This window comes from Dryobates pubescens, chromosome Z, assembly GCF_014839835.1.
Source record: "Dryobates pubescens isolate bDryPub1 chromosome Z, bDryPub1.pri, whole genome shotgun sequence".
Classification (NCBI taxonomy): domain Eukaryota; kingdom Metazoa; phylum Chordata; class Aves; order Piciformes; family Picidae; genus Dryobates; species Dryobates pubescens.
This window is the reverse complement of record NC_071657.1, coordinates 114245739-114268289: the sequence shown is the minus strand read 5'-3', so window position 1 is coordinate 114268289 and position 22551 is coordinate 114245739. Positions and strand designations below refer to the sequence as shown.

At 38.6% G+C, this 22551-nt stretch overlaps 1 protein-coding gene across 2 annotated transcripts in view; it reads right to left on the bottom strand.

Moving 5' to 3' along the window:
- Positions 1 to 19125, bottom strand: part of USP6NL (USP6 N-terminal like) — a 134987-nt gene extending 115862 nt beyond the window's left edge. Inside the window, exons 1-2 of one of the 2 annotated variants that reach the window (XM_054178501.1) lie at positions 19006 to 19125; positions 13766 to 13855 (exon numbers count right to left, since the gene is read on the bottom strand). In XM_054178501.1, the coding sequence (XP_054034476.1) occupies positions 13766 to 13769 (4 nt within the window). In that variant the 5' untranslated portion in view covers positions 13770 to 13855; positions 19006 to 19125. Of the gene's footprint in view, positions 1 to 13765; positions 13856 to 18564; positions 18648 to 19005 lie in introns of those variants that run through there. The other variant, XM_054178502.1, reaches the window with a different exon arrangement.
- Between the last annotated feature and the right edge of the window lie 3426 nt (positions 19126 to 22551).

Here is a 22551-nt window from a genome sequence, read left to right as displayed (position 1 = left end):
GCAAAGTCTGTTACTACAGGCAGGAAATGGGGATTTACAAGAGATAGGGTCCCTTTGCTCTTTGGACCCTTCTTTCCACATCTATATCACAGTATCAGTCAGGGTTGGAAGGGGCCACAAGGATCATCTAGTTACAGCCCCCCTGCCATGGGCAGGGACACCCCACACTAGATCAGGCTGGCCAGAGCCTCATCCAGCCTGGTCTTAAACACCTCCAGGGACGGGGCCTCTGTGAAATACAGAAGGCACTTCAACCCCACAGACTGTGTCACATGCTGTTCAAAACAAGGGCTAAAACAGTGCCACCAGCTGGGAGGGCAACTGTTCTGAATGCCCAACCTCAATGTTTGCTTTAAAAGCTGCAATTTCACAAACAGAACTGCTTCATCTTCAAGCCTCCCATCTTAGCAAAATGGCTCAGAAAATGAAGCAGATTTTCTGATCAAGAGGAACAACTATTTCATAAACAGGAGAAAAGTTTTCAACAATATATCAATATAAAGGATTAAGGAGGTAAAAGTAAGGTCAGGAAAAGATTCTTCAAATATCAAGTAGAAAGAACATTTGCATAGTGAGCTCACAGTAAAAACTGAGTATTTCTTACAGGAAACAATAAATTCAGATAAAGTCTACCTAGCAGCTAGGTTCCAGCAACCACCTGAGTATTAATAGAAACATTTAGGTTTACGATACTCCTCTCTGACTTTCCCTGTCACAATTGGTCTTCAAATCAATATCTCAAAATAAATAGGCACTGAGCTCCAAGACAGGCAATATATCATGATACAATTTTTTACTACAGGAGCTATAAAGTAGGTTATCTATCCTTTCTCACTAATATTTTGATTAATTTTCCAATCTATGAGCTGAAGCCTACAGTTTTCATTATTAAATAATCTACTGTAGCTGGAATAGGAGAATTCTAGAGTCCCAGATCAGTAATTCACCCTCCCCATAAATCTCTGAAACTTTAAATTCCGACCCTCATTACTTTCTACAGATTATTCTTTGACAGTAATGCACTGAAGGGAACTATGAAAAAGATAGAAGAAGGAAACCGAATGTTCACTAGATATCATACATGGAATTCTGGTAGCCTTCACTGTGAAATGTTTGCACTAGTGATATGATACCACTTACTATGCAAAGTATTCTTCTTTCAAAGACAAATGCTTTTGGCTATGCATTCTGCAAAGCATCCATAGAAGTAAATAAATAAATATCCTCTGAATGGTCCTACAGAGCCAGTAAATGTCAGTAACTGCTTAATTCAACATAATTTGCATTTGTTTTGGAATGCATTTCTTTCTTCTTCATTTTTGCTACACATTTCAAAGTGTGAAAGTATGGCTGGTGCTTTTAAACTAACTGATGCAGACATATGACTCTCCTTAAGAAGAAATCTTCTTGGGAGCAGAAAGAAGTACTATGTAGAGGCTGGAGAAATAATAAATAATTTTAACAGAAAGCTATCTAAGTGAATGCTGATTAAAGAGGATGAAAGGCATTTGTTCACATTTTTTTAAGTCTGTTTTGCTTTCCACTTTAAACATCCAAAAAAATAAGTTCATTAAATTCAGGATGATGGTGAGAACTTCAATAAATAGTTAATGAAATTAATTCTGCCTGTTCCAGGCAAAAACAAGAAAAACAAACCTTTAAAATAGGGAAAGGGAAATACAGGGGAAAAAAAAAGAGCTACACTCAGCAGACATTATTGCACACAGTGAAAGAAACTACACATTGCAAAATCCCATCACTGCACAATAGTCTTACTGTCATCCTTCTTACTCAGTTCACATTAGTTTTTACCCCTTAGCTCTTGCTACAACACATTCTGCATGTGGATCTAGATTATAACAAGATAGATGGCAACTTTCCCAGAGAGCCACAATGAAGACAAAGGAACTGCTCGTGTAGATCAGTTTTATTACCCTCCTGATAACAGACACCAGACACTAATGGAGATGAGTATCAGAAGTTTCTGCTCACATACATCTTGATATAAACCTCAAATTATGCATGTATGCATAGTTCATTTTTTCCTCCCAATATGTGTTTCATACCTAGCACTTCCATAAGTAAAATAAAGGCACCACTTAGTCTTCTGACAAATTCTATCATCAGATTTAGACATACCAGTGCATCTAAACTACACAGTTTAACAACACTTTAGAAGGCCTCCAATAGCGGTTTGACACTTAATCTGTAAAGACTTGTCAGAAGAAATAGCTTAGGCTATTATGTGCAGGACTCTGAATCACGTCTTTTGGGACTGTGTCATTAACACTGTGTTAAGCAAGCAACATAGATGATATGACAAAGACTAACTATAGATCCACAGATTATTATTTTGACTCTTCAAAATTACCCCATTTCTTCCTCTTCTCCCTCACGTCCATGCACTTCATAGGGCAAAAGGCAACAATAAAGACACTAGTTAGTAAGTAAAGTAGCACCTAGCACTAGTGCACTACCAGCACTACTGTTAGAATAAGTAAAGCATCAAAGCAAATGGCATTTTCTCAATTTTAAATATTAGCTTTTTTAAGAGAAGGAAGAATGTGTTAGTACAAGATCTTGTCTCAGTTGCCCTCATATTACAGTCAAAGGCTTTATATAGTTTCATCTGAAAATGATAATTAGAGAAAAAAGTTCCATACTGGAAGTCTCAAAAAGAAACCAAACATTTATAAAGTTGTAATTATCACAACAGGAAAGTTTTTGAATACTTTTCCACACAACAAACAGCCTTTCCTTGACATGCAGCATTCCAAATAGTAGATGCAGCAATTTTGCATTCCTGGCTTTGAGTCATGGCTGTAGTACAAATCAAAAGAGATCTTCAAGCTAAAGGATATTAAATATTCTGCCAAACCTAAGGATACAGGAAGAAGCCATTCATTCAAGAAGTCATTAAAAGTTTGTTTTTCAATATTAAATTATTAATAATCAAAACTATTACTATCCTTCAATACTTAAGTCAAACTCACTAATCTGGCAAAGACTGAAAAATGTGCGTTCAAATAAGAAAGATAAAACCTTGGCTTTTAATTCAAATCCTTACTTGGTTTCCTGTTGAAAAGATATGAGTGAGATGAATACCCTCTTACCTCCTTGAAGAAAAACTACACAATTCTGTGCACCACTATTTGTTAACATGATTAAATCCTTTACTGCATGTAACATTTCTATGTTGGTATTTAATCCAAGTAATAAAATGCAGCTGTCCACCAGGAAGACCATCAAATCTTATTAGTCCACTGCAAAATACACAGTACTTTTATTACGCCCATGTATTTTGAGCCTTAATTTATGTAGCAAATAGTCTATGGTCTGGCTTTATCTCTCTGTAATAAAATTTTTCGAACAACTTTTTTAATACTCTGCAATAGGCTAACCTAAGACTAAAGACATTTCTGCTTCCACAAAATCAGTTTACGTACTGACAAAAAAATAAAAATCTGTTAGAGACACATGCTAGGGAAGAAATAATTTAGCACTTCTTAAGTAACTGAAGAAAAGTAACCTGAAGGTCACACAGATCAGAAGTGATCCACCTTCCTCTGAAAGAAATTGCACCTGGGTCTGTTTGCTTACCCGGGATGGGAGACACCATTAACTACTCACTTTCAGACTTTGACCTCCTGTTCTCCTTGCACATACACTTAAAAAACAGACTTTCAAAACATTTTAAACTAGTGTATTCAAAGATTCAGGTTTTGTATCTGAATATAGGAATCATGTTAACCACAACTACTTAAGGTTAATGCTAGAATTATATGTATTCTGGTTAGGTGCCTGGTTGTGATTAACTTCATGGTTATCTCTGCCTCTGTACGAATGGATTTATTTAGTAATGTGCTGTAACCAGCAGGCCACACTTGCTTCATATCAATCCTATTTCCCATAAGATATACATACACTTTGGTTACTAAGAGTTCTCTTGTTTGCTCATCAATGGAAAATATGGGGGAAACACCTGGGCATCTTAGCAACACTGCTTGCAGATAAACTATGCTAGAAGGAGGCAGGAAGCAAGTGTTAAACAGGCTTCTTTATCCAGCTTCACTTTAAGATAATCAAACATCCAAATGAAGAACATCTTACCTATTAGCAGAACTAAGACAGAGGAACTGAACAGTCCCAACTTTGGCAGAGAGAAGGCTGCACAACATTTACTATTCTCTGTATCTATCTGTAGAGAATGTAAACGAAGGGGCTGAACTGCATCATTTTATCTAATGATATTGTCAGGCATTTTATTGCACTGTTTACCAGTAGTCCTACACCAATGCTAAAGGAACAGAAAAAGATGTTTAATAATCTTCCACTTGCAGTAGATGTATACTTGAACTTGATCTGTTCAGTTTCATTGGACAACACATAGATGACCTGGCCTTGCTATACTATCTCATAAGACCACTGAATACACAGGATTAAACAAAGCCATAAACTAAGAGTTAGTTCTCCAAAATAGGTATTTCACTTAATGATTGAGGCATTAAAAAAAAAACCACACACACCAAGAATGATGAAGCACCCGAAAGCCCTAAAACGAGTGTCACATAAATACTATTTATGCATGAAGAATAAACAAATATTGAAAGGTCACTGAAAGCAACTCACTAGCCTTTGCTTTAAAAGAAGCATACTACATACTTAAAGTAAAAATTAGACATTTTTGTCCCTGCTTCTGGCATAGAAGAGAATACAGTAGGATGAGAAAGTGGGGAGGAAACAAGCAAAACTGACACCAGATTGTACGTAATCTTCTCAAGGCAAACTATAAACCTAACTTTTCCTTTCAAATCCTCCAAGATCAATCCCACAATGTCCTTCAAACACTCTTATAGTAATTTGCTCTGAGGTAGAGGTGAGGGAAGAAGCAGATATAAAGTAATATGCAATACACCTGCTCTGAAGCACACAAGGCAAGCGGGGTCTGCGGAACAGCCTGGACGCAAAGTACAGCTGCAGCACAGCATCACTGATACGAACGACAGAGCTGTAGCTGACAAGCATCACTTCCAACAAGTAAGTTTGGCAGAGGACAGGGAAGTAGGGCTTCATCATTATAGCATTTGTACTACTTAAGAAATAGTAGCATCGCAAAATAAAACTTCTTGTACAATGCTGTACAGAATTCTTTTTTTAAAAAAAAATTGTGAGAAGGGAAAGAAGGAAAAAGTTTTCTGTTGAATGCAGCAGAACACATTGAACACATTCGGTGAGAGTCTTACTTCCCTATGCCTCTAAAAAATCTAGGAAGTCTGACCACTGCTCAAAAGAGCTCTAAGTGAGCCTTTCAGCGCTCTACCAGGGAATTAGGCAGATTTTTCAAAGAGCTTTTCAAGGGTAAAACAGAAAGCCTGCATTCAAGAATCCTCTGCTATGGCAAACCAACATGCTATATTAAAACAAAGTGCCCTTTTATTTTAGCGATCTATTAAAGACTACACCAGCCAAAAGCACTGGAGATTCCACATGGCATGCTGGTATGCCTTCCGATCCAGACAATAATTATGTTGCATGGAATAAAACAGAAGGAAAATAAGAGGGGGAAAAAAATACAGGGAAAAAGAAACCACAACATACCAGCTTCCCACATCAGTATAGAAAAACTGTCCGGCCTCCTGCTTACTTTAGAAATTTTGAGTAGGGTAGGTACAGGCATACCAACAGCCTTGACAAAAGTCCAGCAGTATCTTGTCAGTCTCCCACATAATTTCAAGAATTAAATATTCTAAGTATAGGTGGCTCTTTTGCAAGGAGAAAAATAAACAAGCCTTTTAATCAGCTGATTGATAGAATATCACTTAAGTGCAGCTACTTTGTTTACACAAACATCTGCAACTATCCTTTAAACACTGGAAGGACATATTGGATAGTTTAAGTAGAGAAAATATCTTACATTTAAACAAACACAGAGCCAGTCACAGAGCCAGTAATCCTGCTGGGATTACTTGCATAACCCCATTATTTATGGCAACAACCCCAAATATTTTCCATCCATGCTACAAATCAAAAGAAGTTGTTTCCTAGCAAAAATTGGGTAAAGAATGTCAGAGTAGTTTTTCCTAAAATATAGTCTATTTAGCTTAATATAACCACACATCTTGTAAGTCTGGCAGTTTGTCTCTTGAGCATGACCATAAATATAACAAAAAAAAAGGCTGCAGGTCACTTGTTTTTCTTACTTGTAATAAAGTTAAAGTTACACTAATAAGCAGCAACAGCTTCACTTTTTCAATACAGTGTTGCGTATTATTCAATCATTTGTATGGAAAGGGAGAATAATACAACTCACAACAGGCAAGGAAAGTCTTCTCGATACCTTACCTAACACTGCTGTTTGAACAGTTCTTAGTTTCTAATCCTTTACCTGACACAGTGCTTTGTGAATTCTATAACTAAATAAGAAATTATACCACCACTGGTAATCTTAACAGCCTTTAGAAAGATGTCCCTGCAGAAACCAGAACATTGTTATGTGTCTACATAGTGCCTTAAGCAAAGAGAGGGGTGTCTGCCCAAACACAGCTCTTACTTTTCATCTGTATTTTAGCTGCATCCTTCCCACCTTGGACTGTATTTAAACACCACCATCAAGTTATCACAGGATGAATAGGACTCCAGAAATATGAATTGCTTACATAGTGGTAGACACTTGATACTCGCTCCAGGGAACAAGGTTACAGTGCTCTTTTTGCTACTTACTCTTTCTGCTGCAAGAATACTGAAGATACAGGCATTATTGTGCAGCATTTTATATAAAAATGAATACAGAGATAGACCCAAAGACCAAGATTTATCTAAAAAAGAAACCACCCCTGCAATAGGAGAATATTATCATGCCAAAGGCAAGTATTTGTGTATACTAATTAGTCATAGTAATTCATAGAATCACAGAACTGTCAGGGTTGGAAGGGACCTCAAACATCATCCGGTTCCAACCCCACTGCCATGGGCAGGGACACTTCACATTACATCAGGTTGCTAACAGCCACATCCAGCCTGGCCTTAAAAACTTCCAGGCATGGGGCTTCTACCACCTCCCTGGGCAACCTGTTTTGAGTGTCTCACCACCTTCATGGTGAAGAGCTTCTTCCTAACATCCACTCTGAATCTAACCACTTCCAGTTTTGTTCCATTCCCCCTAGTCGTATCACTACCTGACATCCTATGAAGTCCCTCACCAGTTTTCTCATAGGCACTCTTAAGGTTCATAGTAATTACTAATGGTCCTTACTGGCCATCATTCAAACCGTGAGAAGCAAATAAATTTAGAAAGGGAGTTGTTACAGGAATTAGAAACAGAATGGTTTTACATTCCAAGTATATGATTTCTAATATAAATAAAAGGTACTTATGTAAAAAATATACAACAACATATAATACCATGCAATTATGTTTAAATTAATACTAAACAAACTTTACTGCTTTGGATGCAGAGTTAGTGTGTCATAAAATAAAGAATGCAACCTTAATTCTCATTGCAAACATGAAGAAATAAATGTAAAGTGCAAGTGTCTAAAAAGGACATGCTTAGGGAGCAGTAAGTGTGCACATACAAAAAGACTGGTCTTCCATAATGCTCATTATGGTAATTTTCCTGCCACTACTCTCCTGTCAGTTCATAACTAAGCATGCTTTCCTGCTAGGGCCAACACTTTGGTTCCCTTGGTTTACATGTAGGTGTCATGTTGCACTAACTTTACTTAGTGAAGCCACACCAGTCTGACCATCAATTTAAACGCACAGAGTAAGTTCAAATGAAGGAAGATAGCTTTGGAGTTTCATTTATGGAAAAACTAAATCAACAATTCAGCTTTTTGAATGTTCAATAAATGTATCTGAAATACATGCAAACAGTTTTAACAAAATTAGCTTCAAGACATTGACCAATTTAAATGAAACAGTAAATACTACACAATACCTGTATGTTGACAAAGCCTTATAGAAAGTGAGAGTACTGAATTTGAAGGTGCCACCTGGAAGCACAATGTCTGAATGTGAAAAATGTTAGTGGTAGCTGCAACCTCCTGCAAAACTTAAGAAACAAAAAGGTGACTTCAGTCTACAGAGAGTGAAGACACACTTTGTTCGGTTAAAAAAAGTGACAGCACTAAACTAAAAATATTTGTCGTCTTCTTCAAGCTAGAAATAAACTCTAAGTGAAACAAATGCCACAACATACCAGTCCTACATATCCTAAAGTAATTAAAAACAAAGGATTATGAAAAAAATAATTAATCTGAATAATCTGTTTAAATATAGATGAATTTCAAAGAAGCTTTAATTTGTGTTCTGATACATTTAAATGGCTGTACTCTCAGCAAAATAAGAGTCACAAGGTCCTAGAAGTTGCATCATTATTTCATTATGGAATATATAAGAAAAAATCCAACATCATAAAATGTGAATCTTAAAGAAACAAGTAGATACCTCCTAGCATGGTTCCATTTCCTCAATGTGATGAATTGCTTCTGTGTATGTAAAACATTTGGGTTTGTATGCAACTTATGTATCCACTGTATCTAGAGGAGCAGTTTAATTACAGCATTGGTCAGAAACTGGGTCATTGAAGATCTGATAAGCCCTCCAGAGATGCCTCTCCTCACTTAGTATGGAGGAAGCCTAAGATGACTATATTCCTAAACAGTTTAGACTTCAAGAAAGGCAAAACCAGCATTACCACTGGAAAGGGCAGTCTCACTCATCAACCGCTTATTCTTACCCCTGCACTTCTCTCTGTGCACAATCATCTATGCAGCTATGTAGCAAACAGCTTAGAGAGCCCACCCAGTTCAAACCAACCTCATGAATGCTCCTGCAACAAGGAAGAATGCAGGAATTCAGACAGGGAAAGGACACTGTTGGCAATCGCAACATTTTAAGGAGAGCATAAAATTTGGAAGACTCTCAGTTCAGCCCTGGCTCCTACGGGTCAGACCTTTCTAACGAAATTCAACTCAGCTCTTCCCAAAGTCAATACAAGTTTCTGTAACTCATGCATTTCAGAAGCCAGAGTTACTGTCTCCATCATGCTTGCTGACAGTGCAGAAAGGAGCCTGCTGATACAGAATTAACTAGCAATGTCTGGAAAAAACAGATATGAGAAGTTAAGGGAACACAGAAGAGTAAGTGAACCAAGATCAAGAATGGTAAACACTTCCCCTGACTGCTAAGTTCAGGAGCCAAATAACTTTGAATACATGTATTTTTCATGTTTCATCCTCTCACTTAAAAAAAAAGTTACTACATTACTACTTCTGATCCAAGTGCTCCTGTGCCACTGCAATTATGTACAGAGTTAAAATCACCAGACAGCTTCAAGATAAAATAGAGCTAATACAAGATAAATGTCTGTCCATGTCATCGATGAAAGCATTTTTATAAGGGCATTATGTAAAGTACCTTACTATTTTAACTATCACATGGGTTTCATTCTTTTCTAGATAGTTGAATTGCAGGGCAAGTTATTGCTAGTTAACTCCTAAAATGTTTTAAACGTATCCCAAATCTTCAAACTAACCTCTTTCAAATCTCCCCTATCTTTTACAAGTCTATCATTCACATCTTCAGTTTTTCATAAAGACTCAGTTTCAAATTTCAGTAAAGATGACCCAGAAGACAACAGCCGCCTTCTATATTCTGTCACATCACAACACTTCTAATCTTTGTAAGATAATAGTGCTGTGAAATCAGAAAAACAGTTACCTAAAGGAAACATTTCACATACTGTACCTCTAAGCTTGTATTTTATGAATAGGCTTTCAGGTTTTGTGGTTCAAAAGTAAAGCAAAAATGTATTATATTACATGCTAATCTCACATTCTTTATCTATTCATTGTTATATTTCATTATAGAGGTATTTTAGCTTCCTTCTAAGCTTCCCTTTCCCAGTATGCTGCTTTGTGTGTGAATCAGAACTTAGTCTTTTTCACTGCTTTCAGTCTCAGGTCACTGAAAAGAACAGGTGATTAGAAAGCCTCTTAAACTAAGTCAGTCAGCTTTATTATTATTTGCAATACTTTACCCCAAAACACACAAAGCCACCTCACACTTTGTGTAAACCACCAGAGATTGTCCATTTCTCAGGATTTATTTTATGAACAGTTTGACTTGGTTCTCAATTCACTCTGGCATAAAAGGGGAGACTGGAGGTGAAGGGTAAAAACTGAGCCAGCTTTTGCAGACAAACTTTTCCCAGTTTGCTCTAACTCCCAAGTTTATTGTTCTTGAACAGAGAAATTGACAGCCAAAACTATTTCTTTACACACATGAGTTGTGTTCATAATTTTTGTTTGTTTGTATTAAGAGATGACAGAATCCAAAGGTACCTCTGTGAACACAAACTAGAGGACCAGCTGTAATGAGAGGTCCAAGATAACTAACCAACCAACAGAAGAAGCCTTTAATCACTCCACTGAGGAAGCTAAGTTTCCCACCTCATTACCAGGTCATACTGACCAATTTCAAAATGTAGTATTACATAGCATAGCATCCCTCCAAACACACAAGAAGCACTCCTACCCTCAGTCAATCACAAATTAAAACTAGGGATAATACTGAAGTATGAAGAATAGCAGGTTAACTTGCCAGCTGTGTGCAGTATTAAGTTCTTGGGGTGTGGGAAACAAAAGTAAAAGCAGAAAGACAAAGCCAGGAAAGAATTATTCTGTACAACTCATTATGACAGCAGAATAATAAAAAGTTGACACTACATCCTATAAATTTAAGGAGGAGAAAAACAAATGTCAGCAGCTTTTCACAATAATATTTAGTATAGTTGTTTGCTCATTACAGCAGCTCAAGTCAGTTCACTGCACTGACCTTTCTTCAGAGAAGAAAGCACAGGAAAACTCCCAAACATAAAGAGCATAGTTTACACTCATAAGAATTTATCATGACACCACATAATCTCTGGCAGCTAAATATCAACAACTGGAGAAAACAGAAGATGAAGCCCACACCTTCTGTGGTGTGACATTCTAGGCTGGTTACATCCAGCCAGGATTTCTCCCAATACAAAATAAATCAAAACAATCTAACTTGGCTACACTGTAGACTCTTGCCCACCCTTTAAATATGTGGCATCACCAGAATAAGGAACACGCAAAGATTTGAAAAGCAAATTTGTCTTACCCTTCTCATGAAAACAGACAGAAACAAAAGCGTTAACAGAGACTGCCTCAGTTTTAACACCTTTTCAGATTCTCTGTAGTACCCAACAACTAAAAGACTACAGGGAATGGTGGACTTGGCAATTCTGTCAATACTCTTCCCCAATACTGGAGAAGATTGAGTGCAACAGGATGCAAAGCAATTACCTGGAACTGTTAGAAGTCATAAAACTGCAGTTCCCCTATCTGCTTTAAAAAAAAAAAAAAAAAAATTATTCATCCTTTGCTTATAAATAAACCTACTTAAAAATAAACCAAGATATTACATGGGTGCTTCTACAAGCTATTTCAATATAATAATATATTGTATGTAATAAACTGCTGGAATGACAAATACAAGGTAAAAATAACTTTTTTAGCTAGTGAATAAGGTTGGCAAAAAAACCCAAACAAATGAAAAACAACAAGCAGATATGAACTGTCTGTGAATACATTTAGGACTGTTACTTGAAAAGGGATTTAAGTATTTTAGGAGTGAGATTTGGAATAGTCTTCTACAAACAACAACGGAAATAAATACTGCATTAAATGTATTGCAAGACAGTAACAAGTAGGATTCTATAATGCAGTGGGCACATAACAGCATTCTCAATTTCTTTGTAGAATAAGGTCATGGTTTAGTCTGACATTCCCACATTTCAAATGATCAGTCTAGAGAGTTTTTCAGTTTGAATTACAGTAGGAGATGCACAGGTTCAGAATACTAGAGACTCCTATCACTTAACACATCTAGCTACTCCAGGTGCCCATAGATTTTGTGGATAAGTTTACATTACAGAAGAATGCAAATAAATGCATCTTGGTAAGATGATTAATATCTTATCAACTGAAGTATTCAGTAGAGAGGAGCCTAAAACTACATAGACCATGCTTATAGTTCAAGTTTCTCTGAAGTAAACTGTAAAATAAGAAATCCAACACCAGCTGAACACAAATATCTTCTTATAAACCCTATTTTCAAAACACCAAGGCATTTCTGTTCTGCCCTTGAAGCCCACCACTTGACATAGATTTAAGCATCTAATCTACCACAAGGCTGTTGTGTCCTTCAAAGAAGAGATTGTATTTTGAGTAATATTATTATTATTAATCACCATAAAAGGTCCTGCCAAAGTGTTATCTTTCATTCTTCACTCTCCCCAATATAAAGGTAAACTCCCAGTCTAGAATCATGTCAAAATCTCACCAAAAGTAATGATGTTTTACTCAAGTTATGACAGTATTTGTTGTCCTCAAACCAACATCACAGCAGCACCTTGGTGAATCACACTGACTAAAGCAACTATGATTCAAAAGGCAAAGAGCCTTAGTTTATATATAGTCATAAACATAACAAATAAGGCAAGGACAGCACACGTGATGCTCTGTAAAACAAGTGAAGGTTACTATAGCAGTGTTTGACAAATCAGGGGTTTGGGATACTTGAATAACTGCCTGTAAAGCTGTCATCTGTCCAATACAGTAAATACTTTAAGCATCAAAATGTAAATATGTGTGAACAGCAAAATGAAATGAGAAATCCAATGTAATCCAATATAAATACTAAAACAGTTCTGGCTTTACTAAGCAATTCTTTCAGACTTTTTTTTGGTGTGGTTTTCCCTCTGCTCTATTTAGCAAGCATTTCCTTCATCATTCTTTTTTCCTTCCAGATGTCAAGAACAGTAATTTTTCATTTAGTTTGACAAGAAATTTAACCAACAATTTTCTTTACTTGCTTCCTCCCAGAAAATCTAATGGTTTTATTTTACTAACACAGGATATAATTATCCTGTGAACTAGATGCTCATTCTCCAACAGATTCAGTACAGCCCCATTGAAACTAAGCTACAGTGTAAATATAGTTCCTATGGATATGATGTTCTAGCCTTACAAGATGTAGAAATAAGGATAAATAATGTTACCGTCAAGAATTAGATTAAGACATCCCATATATGCAAAAACTTATATGAGAGACCTTTAAATACTCAAAGCAGTTTGCTAAAAAAGAGATTATCTTACCATCAGATAGACACCTATGATAAAACTTCTGGTATCTTTCATCCGTTTTTCCCCCCCCCACCGAAACAGAACTTAAGTCACAGTTTTCTATGGCTCAGATCTTTCCAACACATGCCATAATTCTTTTGGGATCAGACCTCTATACTGGAATTTGAGTAATATATTTATTTTTTCCCCATAAAATGAAGTCCATTCATTTTATGTTGGATTTTTACCAGATATTTTAATATACTGGTCGGTCACATATTTTGGAGTTCTTAGCAAACCCAAGAGATTTTCCCCTCAGTTACATGTTTTATTTATACAGAAAAAGAGACAAACATCGGCTTGTTACAGAAACCACCTTCTTGGAAATTATACCAGACTACCAACACAGAAATCTTATATGCCACACATTGATCAAAAATTTCCAGATTTAGAATAGCATCTGCCAGTTCTCAGCTTTATTCATAATTTTTCAAGGACTGAAGAGACAAACCCAGTGTGAATCTTTCTGAGGAATCACTACAGAAGCGTATTTCTTCCGAAGCGCAAACAAAGGATTTCTTTTTTCTTAAATAAAGAAATCTACTCACTCATGACTGGAAACTTCTTTGCATATAATCCAAGAGAGGTCTTGAAGCAAGGTATCTTCTTGGAGAAGGTTTCTCAGAGGTATACATGTCCTGATGTTGGCAGGAAAACAAAGAAGATAAATTGTTTTTTCTATTTCAAATAACTAGAATAAATGTTTAAATATAAACTGTCATTCCTTTTTATCCTTCTTAAAGAAAACAAAACCACAAAGGCATATTTGTTATGACTGAGGAACTTCACTGCTTATGGATGTATTTTCAAGTCTATCAACTCAGAACATGTATTTTCGCCTAACATTCATTTTATAAACTTGTATGCCTGTACCAGTTCATAAAATGTAACTGCTCCCAAAAAATTGCATGCATTCTCATGTCTTAACTTTAAAGTGTTAATACTTTAAAGGTGCAAGACTGCAATAAGGATATAGTAACTGAAAATTTCATCAAGGTAGTATTTTACTTCAGCAATCTCAGCCACCACGAAGATGCAATAAAAAGGTAGTCTTTAAAACACAAGTTAGTAAACAAGTACATTTACTAAGTAAGCATTGCATGGAACTAGTGTCCAACACTTCCACCTCTGAAAATAACTCTGAAAAGATAACTGTTTCTACCAACTGAAAACCATCAGGTCAGTTAATTCATAATCAAAACAAAAAAAAAGATATCCAAGTAGAGCAGATATGGATTCACTAACAATATGCCTGGCTCTCCCTGAAGCGAAATACAGAGGACTTAATCTCCAGCAATGACAGCACAGCAAGTACATTTTGGAAAAAGGTATTATATAATCTCCACCCTGCTGCTAAAAGCAAATTTATACAAGTCTGACAGAATACTTAAAGTAAACTCACTGCACAGCTGAGATGAAAAGAAAAAACAGTAAACATATCTTTTAAGCTATAAAGAGTTTTCTTGCAATACCTGCATAAATCAAGTTTCCATGAAATAAGGAATGTTATTTATTTCCTCTTTTCAGAGTCAATTATAACTCACTGAACTTGGCCACCTGTGCTAATCCAGCCAGATAATATCCTGTGCTGACTCAGATTTCAAGCCTCAACTTTCCTGATCTCTTCATGTTTAAAAAAAAAAAGGAATCTGAATGTTCCTGAATTATGACTTGACATAACACAGATTTACAGAACATGAGAAAAGTGGAGAAACTATTACAGACTAGATTCACCTCACACAAAGGTTCCTGCATCAATTGCTAAAAGCAAAAAAAAAAGACCAACAAAAAACCCACAACAAACCACCACCCACCCACCTCAAAAAATCCAAATGCCCAAAAGAAGCTTTTGGCAATGGCACAGATTGAAAATTACAACCAAATTCTTTTGCACTGAAAAAGTAACACAGGTAACATGCTGAAGAAATACTTAAGTAAATGTTACAAAACCAGATGAACACAAAGCCATTAGATGGTGCAATCACTGTGGAAGAGCAGTTTGAACTGCAGGTCCTGTCAATTCTCTATGAATAGCTGCTAAATTTAAGTTTTTAAGCACATACTGCCTAATCAAAAATAAAATGGTTGGTTAAAAAATATCATTATACCTGCAGACTTGTCAGCTTCCCTTTGATTACTAAAGTCAAAATCGGCAAATACAACTTGCAAGACATTTAACTATTCACTGGACTAATTAGTTATTATGGTAAGAACATCAAATGCATGATACAGATGGGTCCTGAACCCAGGTCCAAGGCACTTTTGACCAGAGGTCCATCCTGTCTTCAGGCCCAAATTGTTCTTCAATCTTCCACAGCATCAACTGGAAGACCATAGTCTTCCCTTCAACTTGATTTGCAAAGGTATAGTCTCACCTCAGTTTTGGAAACACGAGTTAACAACAGTTTGCCTCACAGACATCTCGTTACAGAGGATTTTATTTGGTGCATGTACAGGAAAAGGCTGTTCATTAGGAAAAAACAAAACACCAGTTCTGAAAACTACTTAAGGCTAATAATAGTATAATTATGCACCATCGCGTTTATAAAAATCCAGTCACGTAGCACTACGGAAATGAGTAGGGGAGAATATAGCAGCTACCTTCTTCCTAAAAACGTGTCACAGCCACCAAAAGTGAATGTTTCGGCACACCTCAGCAGCTTGAGCTCCCAACTTCCAGCCATAAAACATTTCTCTTGCCTTCTGTGTCCAGATACTTTGCTTAGCTATTACTAATATCTGTTTATTAGCTATTACAGATTTCTGGTTAAACTCAGGTTTTGTTCTTTGAATTAACACTGCATATCTGCTCTGTGAATTCCCCTTACTCACAGCTTTACCATCTTGCTGTAGGCCGTTTACTTGACTACTTGAAAGTGCTGAAGTCCCTAAGTAAAGGAAAGTTTCATCTATTATACATAATTTCATGTATAACAATAACAATTAGTACAGGAAAGTCAGGAAAAGTCAACAGCCAAGTATCAGAAAGTCTGCACTTCCCACTGCACTCCAATATTGACCCGCTTCCTAAAAATGTGTGTTAGAAACCAGTTATCACTTAGCACTCTTTAGTCAACAACCTGATTAATTTCAATGCTTGTAGGGTCCTCTGCTGCACAGGAACACTACCAACTATTACACCACAGTGAAAGACAATTACTTGTTGAGCATTTTGCTGAAAGACATCATCTTTGGGGGAAGAAAAAAAAGTCTTTTTATTCAAAACAGTACTTGATGCCCTTCATGCTTTCCTGTGTAATTAACAAGACTATAAAAAAGCACCCCACACACACACCGCAACCAAACCACACACACATACCTTTGATCTTTCTCTTTTCCTGAGGAGTTCACCCTTGTATTCCACCCAGTATTTCCTCTAGTAACACACAACTACTAGCCCTTGGTAGTAATCACACCCTGATCAGCATTTTAACTGAGATTTGAAAGGAACACCTGAATTAAGAAGAGCTCTTTACAACTTTAAATTCAAGCACACTAATAATATTTCATTGTTATCTGTTTCCACACCTAACACCAGATCTATTTTACCCAATACTCTGTTTCAGGATAATTAACGTGATCCACACTGCGAGTAAACGACAGCATTCTACACACTACAGCTCTATGCAGATAAGCTATTTTCTTTCAGTCTGTATATTATTGTAATGTCTAGCCCATATATTATTGTACTATCCATTTAACTTAAATGTTAATGTTAAAAAACTACATCCCTGGTTCCCAAGAACCAGAAATCACAGGAGCAGCACCCAACTGCACTGTTTGAAAACACACACAAAGACAAGATAGTCTAAAGACAGCCTGCCTGGCAGAAATCAGACTTTACTGCCACTTACTTTCCTCCTTAAACCAAAATGTTATGGCCCCTTAAAGAAAACAGATAAAAAGATTTCAGAAGTACATGTTCTAAAGTTTTATAGGTAGCTGGCTGGCAAAACATTAAGTCTGAAATTACCAGTTTCTATGCAGTATAATCAGAGGGCAAAAGAACAGCTGGTTAAAAGGCAGTTTTACTAAATACTTATTTTTACACTGCATCCAAGTTGAATTAACTTCAAAGTTATAATCAGTTACAACAGAAATTAAAAAGTAAAACTAAGTCACTTAAGAGCAGAGACATTAAAAGGAACATAATAAAAATTCTTAATATAGCACCAAGCTTCTGAGCATCTCAGCTTAAAAGGGCAGAGATGCAAAATTCACAACAAAGTAAGACTACTACTGTTTAAGAACCTACACAAAATCATTGACTGGCCACAAGTGAGGAAGCACATCGAAGTACAAATGAAACAACCACAATGACACACCCTCCTCTTTGTTCACAGCAGGAGTATTTACACTACAGAGAGTTGGAGCAAACTGCTTTTAGTTTCAGGCACTGCTGATTGGACGCTGTATGAAACATACACCCGCCTAGCAGAGTTTGAGTTTCGGCTGTCACACTGCAGCTCTAGATTGCAGGGTACACATTAAGCCAAAAAACCACAGAGAACAATTTTTAGTAGAATTACTCTAATTGAACTGATCCTCCACAAAACGCATTTGTTGGGAACAAGGCAGATGCGTACTCGCTTTCATTCCACCGCAATTCAGTGAAGGCTAAAAAACCAGCTGCCCTGATATTAATGTTTCTGTGCAGCTGCCTGCTCTAGACAGAAAACGGCACAAAGAAAGTTATTCTCAAGTGCATGCGGGCAAACAACTGGTAGGAGTTCGGCAACTACGTTTTAAGTCACAACTTGACTCTAATTCAGCTGGCAATTCACTGGCTTCGGTGGTTTCGAACAGGCAACCATCCACACCACGCAAAGAACCCAAAACATCAGATAATTGGCTCTTAGGCTGACAGTCCCAGCAGAGACCGAGGACTAAGAGAGGGTTATGGAGACTGAAGTCTGATGGCAGCACAGCCTGCGGGGAGCACGCAAGACTGTGGACTCTTCTGTACCACACCACGACTTTCAGCCTAGCACTCTTCACCACATACCTGAACTATTACAAAAAGCAGGAGCGCAGGTACAGAAAGCAGTAATACCAGAAATTCACGTTAGAACACGGGTACAACCATCCAAGGCTTCCCTGTTCCCGACAGAGGTTATTACAGCCTCTCACCTTGACAGAAAAAGGGACCCACAGCTCTGACCCCCTCAAATCTTCCTCCATCCACAGATTCCCTGCTTCAGCCTCATCCCCATTCTGGTTGCAGAGGTCCAGGGTACCACAGTCCCCCCTCCCCCTGATGGGAGCGCACCCCTCAACCCGTGCTGGGGGTCCCTTCCCTCGGGGCGGACCCTCCCTCCCTCCAAACCACACCTCACTCATGCCTTACAATGGGACCCAGGGACATCTCCACCACGGCTTCCCTTGGGCTCCGCAGCGCCGGCCCCTCGGAGCTCCACACACTGGCCCCTCGGAGCTCCACCCCAGCAGAAATAGTGGGGACCTTCGGAACACACACACACACACCCCTCACTGGCAATGGAACAGTCTGAAACCACCCCAACACCCTCCGGCAGCCGGCTCGCACCTCTTCCACCTCCCCAGCTCCGCGGGTGGTGTGCGCAGCCCAGGCTCCCCCCGGGGGCGGATGGTACCGCCCGTCTCCCCTCAGCTCTCTAGGAATTGGGTCCCACCCCGCCCGCTTTAATGGAGAGGTCCGGAGCGGCATCTCCCCCCGACATGCATCGCCCTTCGCGCCCCAGGAATTCATGGGTCCAGCTGGCCACCCCGGGAGGCCACACAATGGCCGGACGTCCCGGCTCTCCTCTACCTTTGCTCGCCTTCCTTATCCTTCCGGGGCCTTCGTCCGCCGCCTGATCCCTAGCGGCACTTCCCCGCTTGCTGCCCCGGGACCGACGGCCTCCAACCAGGAAGTGCCCCGGTGTGACACCGGCGGCCGCAGCTATGGAAACCCTCCCTGCCCCCGCCCCTCCCCAGCCAGCGCCGTCCCACAGGGCTGACCCGCCGCTGCCGCCATGTTGAACTCACAACGAGGCGTGGAGGTGTCTGACCCCGCCGCGCTCTCTGCTCTCGCTGCCGCCATCTTGGGCTCGTAACGAGGCCTCGGCAGCGGCCGGCGACTTAGTGCCCAGGCAGCGCGGGGAACCGTTCCTCGCCGATACCGGAGCTGCTCTGGCAGCCATAGGGATGGGTGCCAGGTGACACTCAGGCATTTAGCCCCAGGGCCAAGTCCTGCTCCCACCAATACCCAGCTTGCTGCATTTGCCCGGCCGGTTGCCCAGGAGCTGCAGGCTGAGCCCACGCATCAGTGCTGAGGCATCTGGCAGGAGCAGGCATCCTGTGGAAAAAAAGAGAGGAAACATACAAAACAGGCCTTGTGCCCCTCAGATTTACCTTGGCCATTAGGCTGTGCAGTGTGAATTACCAAGACCCTAATTTTGCAAATCCTGTTCTGTTTTTGGTTTCTCTGGCAAACCAACAGCATTGGATATTAAAGAGTTGAGGTGCAGCATTGTGAATGGACTTCACAGGCTTGTGTATGAAAATACATTCAACAGGATAGGCTGGGTTGCTCTCCTGGCATCCTGCACACATCACAGGAGAGATGACTTTGATCCCAGCTGTACCTCTTTATTAAGCAGAGTGCTTCCACGCCCTCTCTGCAAATGACTTATGCATACACATCCCTGCGCTTTGCATGGAGCAGTAAACCAAGTTGCAAACAAAACTGGAAAGAGGAAGCGTAGAATTGTAACAAATAGCTACTTGAGACAATTAGATATCTTAGATGCCACGGTAGTGTCATGACTTTGGTTTAAAAAGAAAACCATTGTGGTTAAGAGGGAATTTGTAGTAGTAAGAAAATATGTTTCATTAGAAGCAAGATTAAAATAAACAATACTACCAAAAGACATATAGTAATGTTACAAAAGGAGAGCAATATTCAGTAAATGTTTTGTGTTTTAAACAGTCCTGTGTTTGTGTAATAGTTAAATACTTCCTATTCAAATACTAACCAAGGAATTTAGCATAATTTACTAAACTCTTTAAAATAATCAGTTCCAGACAATTTACACTATGAATTGTGGTGCCTTCAACCTCTGATACTAAATGTTGCTAAATCTTGCAATGCAAAGACATTTCATGACAATTTGTAGAAAGTACTGCTCCATTATTTCAGCATAGATTTGATGAGTAACAACTGACTGGATAACCAAGGATCAGTAAATCTTCTCCACAGATATTTCCATTTTAAATAGGCTTTCTGTCATCAGAGTTCTCTCTCATTTAAGATTTAAACCATCCTGAACAGTGTTAATTCTGGAAAAACTGGAACCATCATCCCTGACATAGGAAATACACCTCAGTATATCCAGTATATCTGCCTCTGAGGAAATCTACATAGCCATGTATGAGCAAGGTTGTATATGAAATTCACTTCATGTAGGAGAAAATGGCTAAAGGCAGTAAGATGTGGCAGCTCAGATTACTTTTGGCTGAATGTTTTCTCTCCCTGTGCAGAGGAAGGGTATCAGAAAACAGAAAATATGTATTGCTTTGCAATACACTTCAGAAAGTAACTGGTTAGCTAGCCTGCCAGTATCTCATAAATCCCAAGAGGGATACTGTGGTCAGATCTGACTCCTTCCAATTTCAAGGCTTAATTGTCTTTTTAACAACTTTAGAAGGTGTAGGAATACAACAACATACTTTGTTTTCTTCTAGCTAGGGATTTGTTGCTTCCCAAAACAGCTAATTAGTTAAGATAAATGTCTTTCACAGGGAGCTCTCTATTTCATCTGAACCATCTCTATTTCATACATTCTCCAAATATATATTTTTGTTTCCCCATATGTTCACTGTTTCCTGTTGCACTACTATGACTAGGATGTGGAACAATTCTAAAATCACAGCTTTCCAAGAGGCTGGCAATGATACCATACTTGTTTTATCGCTGCTCCCACCTACAAATGCTGCAGTATCATTTCTACCAACACTTCAGTTTTAGTCCTCTTAATCTGAGGCAGTGTATGCAATCACTGTTATAATGCTTAAACATCTATGTGGCATTACAAGAACATAGAATAGACATTGCCTGCATCGCTGCTGTTTTTGCAGGAGCGTACCCTGGTAATCAGGAAAACCTCAGCATGGTTCTCCAAGATCTTGGACCACTGTTACCTACACTGTCCTCAGAACTAGTCCTTTAAGTAGCGTGACAACCAAGCCCATACTGCTTGGCTTCAGTCAATTCCCAATGTGCTGATTTATCTTCCATGTCACATAGATATAGAATCATAAATTTTCCTTAATATCAGTTAATACTAAGGAATGTTCAGTGGTTACCTCAAAAGATGACCTGGTCTAAATTTAAATTCAAATGTTGTAGCCCCCTACAGCTGTGAGTGGAGCCATAGAAGTGAAGGTACTGAACACCTCGCAAACATTTCATCTTGTCAAGCTTGCACTTAGGATATACCACAAGATGCTGAGCACTCAGCATAGTCACTGACATTATTTGGCAGAAGAATTACAAAGCAAGCATCAAAAGAACAAGAGTATTAACATTGCCTTTTAAAGTATCCTGTTCCCTGTAACACTGCAATCTTTCCTGCTGGACTTCAAAGAAAAATATAGCAAAAAATTAAGAGATTTAATCAGCAATTATTTCTCAGTGTGCTTTTCCCCTTTGGTTTTTGGTTGGTTGGTGGTTGGCTGTTGGTTCCCCCCCCAACTATGAAGCTTATGAAACCCATTCTCCTCAATAAAAGAGCATTTAAAAAAACCCAAGCAGAACACAAAACATGTGTAGAGTTATGTGAACTAACTGCAACATCTCATGGAAATAAATTGGTCTCTCTTCAAGAGTGGTTTAACAGTCTTCCCTCACTGTATTGGTGTGTTTCCTAGCTCAATCAGCCCTGTGAGACTAGAGTCTTGCAATGGGACAAGGGAATCAATTTGATGACCTCTCAAGATTCCTTCTTGAAGCTTCTTTCTTCTTTCCTAGGCTTTCCAAATCTTGAGCACACTCAGCTGTGCAAGGCCATGCATGTACTGGTGCATATGACTATTATTGCCATCAACAAGTCATTGATAGAGTGGCAATCCCTGAGAGAGTGAGGGTTCAGAATAACAATAGCTTCGAAAATCAAAGCCCAGGCTTTGAATTCACTGTTATAGACCAGAAGGCCATGGAAATTTTTGAGCACCTTGCTGTGGTGGCCTATCCCTAAGGCAGCTTATTGGGCTAAACATATGAATTCACATACAGACACAGTTGTGGCCCTGAAAGTTTGACTTTACAAGATTATGAATCTGTGGGCTGAAAAGATTGCAGTTAGAAGTTTATAAG